General features: G+C 40.1%; 1 protein-coding gene across 1 annotated transcript; it reads right to left on the reverse strand.

The window, feature by feature from the left end:
• Nucleotides 1-1466: 1466 nt before the first annotated feature.
• On the reverse strand, nucleotides 1467-9820 carry dus1l (dihydrouridine synthase 1-like (S. cerevisiae)). The gene is made up of 14 exons (XM_067616500.1): nucleotides 9714-9820; nucleotides 8599-8844; nucleotides 8327-8435; nucleotides 8139-8189; nucleotides 7777-7889; nucleotides 7548-7630; nucleotides 7230-7333; nucleotides 6904-7051; nucleotides 6066-6162; nucleotides 5744-5832; nucleotides 4903-5072; nucleotides 4789-4826; nucleotides 4457-4532; nucleotides 1467-3222 (listed from the first exon to the last, which is right to left on the reverse strand). The coding sequence occupies exons 2-14, from the start codon at nucleotides 8833-8835 to the stop codon at nucleotides 3047-3049; spliced, it is 1491 nt and encodes a 496-aa protein (XP_067472601.1). The 5' UTR covers nucleotides 8836-8844; nucleotides 9714-9820; the 3' UTR covers nucleotides 1467-3046.
• Between the last annotated feature and the right edge of the window lie 1647 nt (nucleotides 9821-11467).

The raw sequence follows: 11467 nt of genomic DNA on the forward strand, positions 1-11467 counted from the left end.
ATATGTCTTGCAGAATTCATCTCAAGATGAGATGCCACATTTTATGCAATTTTCAGATATTTTCAGAACAGCTGGATGCATTTCCCTGAAATTAACGCACTTTCAATACATGTGAGAAAAGTGTTCTCTTGTGTAGCTCTGAAATTAATCAACTTTTTCTTAGTGACATTTTTTAAAATCTGATTTGTTGGCCTTGCTGGCAGCTTGACTCAAGCAATGGACGGCTGATCAGTCAGTCCACCACTACAGACTAAAATATCTCAATAATTATAGGATAGATTGGACATTCATGAATCAGTATGACTTTGGTGATCTCTCATCTAGTGTCAATGATATTTTGACATGTTTGGTTATCAGTGAAATCTACAAACAACAGTTGAATGTTTGACAAAATCATCTTCACTCAAGGTTACCTTACCAGGATTTCTAGAGCTTTTACCTGCTGCTCATGGTCTTCTACAGCAAATGGAGTTTGGGCAGTTGTCATGGAGATGACATGACAACAGTTCAAAATCCATTTGTTCAGTGGCCCTGAAGGCAACACACAGAAAATTGCTCCAAAGTACTAATAGTGGTCAAGAACTCCACAGGGTTCTTTTAAAGCAGCTATAATGTATGAAATGACAGTGTGTGATGTGAGAAGTGTCACTAGTAGTGATGAACCTACAGAGAATTATCAGCGACTCTGCAGCTCCCCTCAGCTTTACACAGCTTTATAGTGAGTTTCAGACTCCTAGTTGGTTTCTCTGTCTCTGGGCAAAATATATTGAAGCTGCCATGTGTTGTGTAGATCAGCTATGTGCTTAAAGGGAGCAAGTTACTTACACCGAGTGTCTATGCTGACACTATACTGATGACATTCATCAAATATATGTAAAGACAAAACAAAATTAATTAATAATCAAACCGGAAACAAAACACTCGACATTAAGTTTTGAACAGTGTGTCACAATAGATTTCACTGAAGGAGCAACACTTAACCAAAACTGCAAACAAGCAGAAACCTGAATCATCAGTCAACTCGCTGATAGTTCATGTTTCACTTCAGAAGGCACTGCTAGATAAGATAAGCATCCTGACTCGTTGCATGCTGCTGATGCTTAACTACATTGTTTGTGATGCTCGCCTTCCATCAGTCAACATTTGACATGCTGATGAAACTGTTTTTATCTGCCTAATTCATAAATGCTGTAATTATTTATCCACAGCAAACATCATCAGCAACAAGAGGAACTTGAACGTGAGGATTTTTTATTTATATGTATTTATTTATTTATTTATTTATTTACTCTCAAAGTTAGAACAGTTTTGGTATCAGTGCTTTTTGGACTGGTTTGACGTAGGCGGGGCTCAGCTGAAAAAAGGTGATGTCACATACTGTGCGCCAATCAGGATTTAGCAATTTCTGGATTTCAACTGTTGTTTGCTTGTGTTGCCAGGTTTCTGAGTGTTACATTTGTCATGAATAATACCTAAAGGTGACTTATTACAAAATTGAACTCCTTTATTATTATGTCATGATTATTTAATGTCAAAAAAAAATACTTGAAACCAAGTTTTCAGGGCCTTTAAGTGAGATGAGACAATAAATAACTTTTCTGTGTTCAGAAAAATATGACATTTTCAGGCTAGCTTAGCAAAAGGCTACTACAGGAAAGAGCTAGCCTCCACCAAAAGTTTTTAAAAAAATCCTCCAAAGCTTGCTTGTTCTGTTTTTTACATGTTGTCTTATTAGCAAACAAGCTAGTCACCAAACATCCAAAAGTCATGTGTCACAATATGTAATTTTTCACTTCTGATACAGTGAGTAAAGGTTTTTGGAGTTTCATTTATTTCCACTTTTGATAAGAGTTGCGCTAGCTTCCAAACTTCGTGCTAAGCTAGGCTAAACACTTACACAGATGACTTTGATATTGAGCTGCTTAGATGACTGTAGGATGGTAAAGAAGTACCTTTCCCAAAATGTTGTGGTATGACTTTTTACACTGTATGCACAATTACACAGGTAGCACCTTTAAATGCATCTCTTTGGACCGTGTAGTCACTGGGCATGTCTTAGACAACAGCAGATGGAGCACCACTTTAATCCTTCTCTCCCCCTTTTTCCCCTTATGAGCTTGAGTTCATATCTGAATAGGCAGTGGTATTTCTCATCAAAAGGCACAAACATGAGACAATGTACTACAGGCAAACTTTTACCAAAAATAAATAGTTCAACTAATGAGTTGAAAATGCAACTACACTCATGAACTTAAATGAAAGAAATAAAATCTGTGAAGACAGGGTTTTTCTCCATCAATCGGAATCTTTTAACTTTGGTGGCTCAGTAACAACTTTGCCCCAAAATTCATCCTCCCAATAAAATCTTTGTCTTAAAAATAAAAGATGAGGAAACTTCCCAACTGTCCCATCAAAAAAAAAAAAATCCCAAATTGATCATTCTCTAGGAAATCCACATCACATAAAAAAATATGGTTTTGGTCTGCTGATCGATGTCCATCCATATTTCACCATCAGTCCCGTACAGACAGACACTTATCACTGAGGTTACCTAGCAGCAGCTGTGTTGTGAGTATACTGTACATCCTCACTAATCATGGCCACCTCTACTTAACACATGAATCTGGTTACCTGCTCCCATGACGCTTAATTACCCTCCGAGTACATCTCACTATTGGCTGAATAAACACATCAGCTTGCCCACTAATGTCTTCAGCAGCAGCAAAATAAACCAAAGTAGCCCCACACAGCAGCCTTGTTGCACTGATCTGTACTATAGTGAACATCTGGACTGAACTGTTCTTCAATGGGTAACACAACATAATGAAGATGGCTGAAATGTTAGTGGCACAAGAATATTGTGTGAACTTACTTTAATTTTTGATATCAAAATGTCTCTAGGATGTTTTAATATGAGATGATCCCCAGGTGTCTATCAGAGAGTCTAATCAGAGAAGCGGCCTTAACTGAGTTAGTCATAACCAGTGACAGCTCAGAGTCATATTGAGAGTTTGGTTTGTGCATGTAGAGATAGTCATTGTCCTGCTCATAGTGGCAGCTGTGCCTTTGACTGCTCCTGCAGCTCTGTGAGTGGATCTGAGAGAGGCCGAGGAGAGCTGCAGCTTCTCTCCGTCTCTGTGCCCTCCTTCCTCTCGTCCTCCTTCTTCTCATCCTCCTCAGCTTTCCGCTTCTCTGCCTTGGTCTTGAACCTCAGTCCGTGGCCTGTCAACCACAGCAAATAAAGACTATTTCAATATCAATCGGTTTTATTTTTTTTTTTATAAATAATGACAAAGCCCCATTTGTACTGGATTTATGTCTCTAGGGGAGGGGTTATTTTGCAGCTGAAATGACCTACTGTTTTTCAGCAAACTCATTGATCCTCCTGTAATTTGAATCCCGTCTGAAGTGATATATCTTAAAGTGGACCTCTGAGTTTTTTCCATGGTCGGTGCGAAATTTGACTTTGGTGTGAAAATGAAGGAAGTCAAAACTGTTTGTGCTGATTTGGTAGATGGAAACATACTAATACCAACATACAGGGTTATTTAAGAGCCAATATAGTGACAGAAAAAAATTAACTATCAGAGAGCAAAATCCCATTAAAGCTCACATGGGTCATTGTAATGTAGATACAGGTATTTCTTTTGAGCTCTGGTTTTACACCACATTTGTTTACATTTTGGCAAATTGGCTCCAAGTATGCTGAATTAGCTATTAGCAATTCATGTTTACAATGTGTCCATGGATGTACAGACAACTATCACTTGATTACTTTGATACTGAAGAAACTTAAAAATGTGATGATTCTCAGTCAAATTCTGAAGCCTCTTTTTTCTCTGATTTCTATAGATAATGATATCCTCAGGAAGTGTAAGTCACAGCAAATCATATCATATGTGTTCCATGTCTGTGTGTTCACATTTGACTGTGAAGGAGGACGATTTTTGACTCAAACAGCATCTTTGCCTCACCTTCAAATCTCCAGTGCCCCCCTGTGGAGGCTTTTGGCTTTGTCCTGCTGAATGTCCATGTCTATTACAGACCATATCCTGTCATTTTCCCCATGGTTAAATCATAGAGGAGCACAGAGAGCATTTCATCCAGTCTCAATGGGGTTTTAGTCTCACCAACAGTCAAAAAAAGTCCAATTTACAACGATATAAAACAGAGAAAAGCAGCACATTTTCACAACTGAGAAGATGGAAACCGCAAATGTTTGGTACCTTTACTTGATAAATGACTTAAACTGAACAGTCACTGATTCATTTTCTGATCATCGACTAACCAGTGAATTATTTCCATACTGGTAGTCTTGTTATTGTTTTGAGAATATCTGTTTAACTGCAGTTGATGAGAACACACAGGTTTGCAGCACTCATCTGCAGATTTTGCTGAGACTGTTATTTGTTGTGTGTGTGTGTATGTGTGTGTGTGTGTGTGTGTGTACACTGACTTGGACAGTCTGCCACCTCTTTGTAAGCCTTCTTCTTACAGCAGCCTCGACACAGGTTGAAGACACACTTGTTTCCCTGCAGTGAAAAATAAAACTTGGTTTAGTGATAGAACACATGCAGTTAATATATATTGTTTCTTTTTAAAAGTTGGGACAAAACATAATACAACACATACATGCATGAGTGTCATGCATAGATGCCTTTACAAGAGGACATGTCTTCATTTTTACATAAAGAGTTGATTTAAACTTTGAGACGCTAGCGGGGGACCACTACTAATCAAATGAAATGCATAAAGACACTGTGTTGGTTGATTATACTGTCTGCTTACCTTTGGGTTCCCACACTGCTCACATTTGATGTACTTGGCTGCAGGAAGAAAGAAGAGTGATTGTCAGATTCTGCTTGTATGTTTCAAAGGAGGAACTCGGCTGGTTAAACTCACGTTTCTGCTCAGGACAGAAGTTCTTGTTGGGGTTGCGGGATCTCTTCTTCTGCTTGTTTTTGGAGAGTGTGTCAGCTGTCCCATCGGAGTCCTCCAGTGCCCTCTTCTGACACACCGTCTTCTTCACCTCTGAACCCTGGCTGTTACCGTTGGCAACCGGGTCCTTTGGCCTGTAAGGCGTGTAATCAGTTGAAGGTAAGAGGCTGTTTACACTTGGTTTAAAATGCGTTTCGGTGAGTTCACACCGGTGTCTATCATGTGTCTCCAAGGCGTCCAGCTGACCACTCGTGTTCAGACTTTGTTACTGCCTACGTCACTTCCGCTAGAAGATCAAAGGGCCCGGCGCGCAGTTATTACATCAATCTGTCGCCAGACAAGCACTAGATTTGTTTCACACGGGCTAGCTAAGAAGACAAAAATGTTTCAAGAACTAATATAAATATTCCAACTGTTGAGATTGACAGTAGAAAGTAATTTCGAGTTGGCACGCTGTCACCAAAACAACCACCACGTCCTGCATTGATGACAGATTTTCCTGTTATGTCCTTGTCAGGAAAGCATCAGGATGCATTAGCGTTTACACTACAAAAGATATATGGTCAAATGTGTCCCAGACCACCTCAGCAAGCAGTTTGAGTGATCGGATCACAATGTGTCTTGATGTTCATTTACACTAGTATTTATCGTGTAAACAAGGTCTAAGAGACACTCAGCTGCACCTCCCTATCTAAGCTTGTTTACTGTGGAGTCGATGTCTCCTACGCAGATCAGTGATAACTGTATGAAGCTCTCTCTGTGAAACAATTATAGACAATAAAAACAAGAGAGGGTGGTGACTCACGCTGGTCTGATGTACGGCTGGCAGATCCAGTGGGGGAAGGACAGACTGCTCTCCTTCTCTTCCACATCCTTTCCTTTAGCTATCTCCTCCTGTAGGGAGACACATACAGTGATTGGTGTAGAAGACCATCTATACCAGTCCTCCTTCATCCTGCAAGTATAAGTACACCTGCTGTTTCTGACCTGGTTCTGGAGATTTTAAAGTCTCCCTGCTTTTTGTTTTAACCCTCTCCCTCTCTCTGGTGCTGCTGAGCACTTTGCTACAGAGCGACAAATTCACTGTTTCCACTTCCTCTCTCATGCATTTTTAAAACCGCTGTTACCTGACAGCGCAGCCGCAGCTGCTTGCTGATATCCGCCAGAGCCTCAAGGGTCTTCACCTTGGCCAACTCCTCCCTCAGGTCCTGGTGGATCTGTAGCCTAACACACACATCACAAGGCTGCAGATCAATATTCAGATTCAGAGCTATAAACACTTTGCCTTTCGACATGTTGAATGACCTAGTTTTCTAACATAACCCCTTCAATAGCATGCCAACATTTACTAATTAGCACTAAACACAAAGCTGAGGCTGATGGGAATCATAATCCAAAGTATTGGACAGATAGAAATTTTGACCTGATGATGGCACTAGAGGTTAGGGGATCATCAAAGTCATTACCTTTCATCCTGAGGGAGACGTGTGTGTCTGTACCAAACTTAATAGCAATCCATCTGATAGCTGTTGAGATATTTCAGTCTGGACCAAAGTGGTGGACATGGCAAAACAAAACAAACTAGGTTTATTCCAACTATATTAAATACATGTTGCAGCTTTCTAGTCTTTCTAGTCAAGTTCTACCAAAGGTCCACTGGTCCTAAATAATTATCGTACTGGTCCCAACACACAGTAGATATTATTTGGATGGAGTCTGGTCTCTGCGTTACAGAGTGAGCCTGTTACATTATGAGTGCTACATCATGGGTTGGTTGTTGTGAGTTTCCTAAGCTGTGTTTAAAGTTATCTTTTAGAATTAGTCAGTCCTAAAATAGTTTCATCAGCCCAGTCTGGGTTACAGGAGTTTGTGACGGCTCCTGTAATGCGTTTTGCTGTGAAAGAGGAAATAAATATTCGGGCCAGTAAGGTAAATGTATATGTACACAGAGGGAGACAGACGTACGTGTGGTGCCAGAGCTTGAACAGGTGGGCTCGTACGTAGGACAGGCTGCAGGGGGGGTGCTGCTTAACCACCTCTAAATACTCCTCAGCCATCTCCCACACCGGGGGGCTGCGTCCTTCAAACAGTGCAGGGTTATGGAGGTTCCCCTCTAAAAACAACACAAAAATGTACAGAGAATACATTTAAGAACAATGCATACCCTGAGCATAAACACACATTTTGAATCATTGTTATTTATTGTCTTTTAACACCAATTAGTTTAAAAAAATGTCTGAAAGGAACACAGCTTGTTACAAAATGAGACCTCGTGAATACATGTTCCAAACCTGCACTCATAACTCCCTGCACTCCTGTCTCCTGAATGCAGCGCTCCACATCACTCAGGTGCTGAATGTTGCCATTAGCAAACACGGGAATATTTATTGCCTTCCTGTTGCAAAAACACACATCAGGTATTAAAAATATGTTTTCAAGTATGAGGCAAATGTTAAGCACTTCCAGTCATTTGATTTTATTTTAACATATTGCATAAAAAAGCAGTAGATTAATAGTTTTGGACAATTGGAAGGGTTAGATAAATCGGTTTATGCTCCGCTTGAACTTAAGTACAGGTGGAGGATTAAAACAAAGTGAGGGTAACTCACCGTACGGCCTTGATGTGCTCCCAGCTAGCGATACCAGTCATTGCTCCTTTCTGGTCTTTGGTTCTGCCATGCACAGTCAGCAGCTGGGAGACAGATGGAGGATCAACAAAGCCACATTTTTAAATCCTTTCCTCATAGCTAAATTTACAGACAAATACAAACATTCTGACATATTTCTCATTGTTTAGAGGACAGTGAATCAATCTGTTAAAAAAAAAAAAAAGCATACCTGACATCCAGCTTTCTCCAGCATCTGGGCGTAGCGGACTGTCTTTTCAATATCCTTGAACACACGGATCTTACATGTGATGGGCACCGACAGCTTTTCGTTGGCTACCTTCACTGTAAAGTAAGGAGAATTTTAGGTGTTTCAGGCTCAAGTGGCACACTGATGCAAGAAATGTGACTTTTTTTTTTTTTTTTTACAATTTGCAGGTTTTAGAATTTACATTTGATCTTACATCATCCCTGAGTCCAACACTTACCTCCTGAGATCATGACTTGTCATCATAACAGACAGGAAATAGTGAAATTTCTTTTGTTAATGTGTTTACTGAACCAAAAATATTACAGATTTAAACACAAACTTACCCATTTTCTCTAATAGCTCCCATTCGTCTTGTAGGAAAACTCCATAGTGGCCTTAAAAACAAGCAGTAAGACAGGTTAGTCTTCCTTTCACTCTGGCATATTGAAGATTAGTGTATTTTCTGAGACAACCAGGGGGAGTCATCAAAATCAGACATTGAGGGGTTCATGTCTGTAGGAAGTGTGTGTACCTCTTTTAGCAATCATCTGTGGACAGCCCAGGTTGAGGTCGATGGCGTCGCAGTAGTCCTGAGCCAGCAGAGCCGCCTTAATGAACACCTCCGGATCATTGGCACAAAACTGACAGAGATGCAACACTGTGTTTAACATCAATACTATCAGCACAGAGTGAGGAAATATATATGTTACATGAATCGCCTTATGATAAGCCTGTGATGACAAAACAATTGCATATAAAAACCAGCTCTTCAGTCTCTCATCAGTAACAATCAGTGATCCTCACCTGTGTGATGAGAGGTCTGTCCTCCTCACAAACCTCATTGTACAGGTTTTCTCTCCTGTAGTTGGCGTCACGAACAAACACCTGAGCGTGCAGCATGGGGGTGTAGCAGAGGTGAGCACCGTGCCGACGACTCAGCAGGCGCCAGGCCAGCTCGCTCTGGTCCACCATGGGTGCCACCACATAGGTTGCCTCCTTCAGGGTCTTCCTCCAGAACTCAAAGCCCTGGAGCTTGGCCATTACAGGTGACTTCACCGGACCAGGAAGGACAAAAAATGATTAAAGACGCTGCAAAAAGCTGAACAAACACAGACTTCACCGACTAAGCTGGGCTTTCAGCAGGTATCCGAGGAAACAGCTGACAAAAGAACAAAGCGACTCTACCTGAAGAACCAAACTAAAGAAGCAAAGATGACAATGTGGCTAAAACAGATAATGAAAGGTGATAAACTACAAGTGGAGAAAATAAGAAAGGTTTGAAAGGTGATATATAAATAAAGTTGAATTGATGATTGATTGATTCTGGAGTGTTGTACTGTTGCTCTCTGCTCTTTACAACCCTTCTCACCAGCTTTTAACTTATCATTCGTTACAAAGACTTAAGTTTGTTAGTTTCAAACCAGCAGTCAACACTTGAACTCTGAGTTACTGACAAGAGGCTGATACTGTTTAACACTGAGCTAAATGTGACTTGTTTGTGCACAGACAAGAGTCAGCTGTACCTGAGTGAGATGTTTTGGGCTTAAAACACTGAACTAGGATGTAGTTAAACTAGCTATTAGACATTAAAATGTTGCTGCTTAGCCACATTTTCACGTTTGTAACAGCAACTAATATTTTATAGGTTTCAAGCGTTTTCGTGTTTTACTCTCTTACATTGTCTGCCTCGATAGTTATTAGCATTTACTACTAACTAGTTATCTCTTTCTGTGCTGTAACTGTTAAGAGTCAGTTAGCTGGCAAAGCTAAGTGTGCTCAGTTGACATTAAGTTACACAACTATAACGAGTTTTGACAGGAAATGTAGCACATTTAAGTCTCTCTGGGTGCATCATGCACTGCTCTGCTCATGTACTAACTGTACTTATCAATAAATACTTAGATAGTTTGTTGTTTCACCTGTATTACTGTGAGATTTGGAGAGTATTCCTGGCGCAGCACTTTCCAACAATGTGTAACAGTGAAACAGCACCGGTGCGACACTTTGCTATTTCCGCTCTTCTTCTTCTTGAAAATGGTTGGTGTTTATCTCATTTGGTGTAATATCGCCCCCTTCTGATGTGGTGCAAAAGTACTCAGACTCTTTTCAAGTCTGTCTTAAAACTAAAACAAGAGTCAGGTGCTCAAGTGAACATTGAAACATGTTTTTCTTGCTGTAGTCATTCCTTCTGTTCATACTGACCATTAGAGGATCCCTTCATAATTACAATATAAGTGATGGGGGCCAAAAGCTACAGTCCACCTGTAAAAGTAATGAAAGACCAAAGGATTGGCTTATCATTTTAATATACAAATGTGAAGAGAGATCATTACATTTTCTCTGTAACTCTGTGTGCTTTTGGACAGACATGTTCTTTTGTTATTGTTGAGAGGCCTCACTAGCCTTCTCCATCCGGTTTCATGCCCAAGAAGGTAATACTCTGGGTTTTGGTATAAGCAGAATACATCAAGGGGTCAAGAGCCACATCTGGTTTGGGGTTCTCTGGGTTCCTTTGTCTTAAGAATGTACAACTCCATATGTGTGACATGCATGAGGTGCATGCGTGACCAGATCATATAACATCTCATGGCCTTATGCCAATTGGTTGAAAGTGTTTAAGACAATATACGTTGTCCAATCACAGATCATTTCTTTGTTCCTCTCCAACTATAAAAATTTAGGTTTGCTTTTTGTTCGGAGAGAAGAAATCATTGTGTGTTCTGTCTCCTTATTGTACAATAATAATTTTTAATCTTCAATCCAGCAGTGTTTTGTGTATTATTTCATACGTGTGTTTAGTTTTTTCAGACAATTTCCATTTTTTAAATGTATTTAAAAGCTAATTTGAAGCTTCAGTGTCCAAATGAGTCAAATCAAGTTTATATCTTTCAAGGTTACAGTCTTTTTAGTGCCAAAGTTCCTCTTTTTGTGACTATGCTTCCACCACAGCTCAACAGGGAAACACTGTCCGAGGAAACACAAAGAGGGAATTTGATGCTAAAAAGAAATGTGGCAGATATCCACTTGATATGACTAACTCAGACTGATGAAGCCTCATGTAAGCTTCATATCAACTTTTAAATGCATTTTTGCACAAAATAACTGTGTGGACACACTGTGGATTTTGTTCCCCATCACTTACATTGAAAGCACATTTGAAGGGGATCTTTTAATATCCAATATGAACAGGAGGAATGAATACAGTGAGGAAAACCTCTTTTACTGTTCATATGGACACCTGACTGTTGTTTTAAGACACACTTGAAAAATTGTTAATGTATTCTTTAATTCAAAGTAACAATTATTGCATGTACGGTGCAACAACAACCACTTGAAGCTCAATATCAGTAAGACCAAGGAGTTGGAGGTAGACCTTCGTAGAAGCAGGAAGTCCCCAGCCCCTGTCATCATCCTGGGAGAGGAAGTAGGGATTGTAGACTCATACAGGTACCTTTGGGTGCAAATCAAAAATAACCTGGACTGGTCAAACAACAAAGATGCTCTCTTCACGAAAGGGCAGTGCAGACAGTTCATCCTCAGGAAGCTGCGTTCCTTTAAAGTGCGCAACAAGCTATTGTATCAGCAGAATTCTAGTGTTTGGTTGAGGTGGAGCTAATTTAACCACTTGGGTAGAGTCTATAACATTTCATCTTATTTTATAACTAGGCATACA

The sequence above is a fragment of the Thunnus thynnus genome, chromosome 17 (assembly GCF_963924715.1).
Source record: "Thunnus thynnus chromosome 17, fThuThy2.1, whole genome shotgun sequence".
Taxonomy (NCBI): domain Eukaryota; kingdom Metazoa; phylum Chordata; class Actinopteri; order Scombriformes; family Scombridae; genus Thunnus; species Thunnus thynnus.

Excerpts from the sequence above, each read along its gene's own strand:
- dus1l (XM_067616500.1), bottom strand. The coding sequence starts at position 8,835 with ATGGCCAAGCTCCAGGGCTTTGAGTTCTGGAGGAAGACCCTGAAGGAG. Across the intron at positions 8,190-8,326 it reads ACAGATGATTGCTAAAAGAG|GCCACTATGGAGTTTTCCTA; the intron begins GTACACACACTT and ends CTTGTTTTTAAG. Across the intron at positions 7,052-7,229 it reads GCAGGGAGTTATGAGTGCAG|AGGGGAACCTCCATAACCCT; the intron begins GTTTGGAACATG and ends TGTTGTTTTTAG.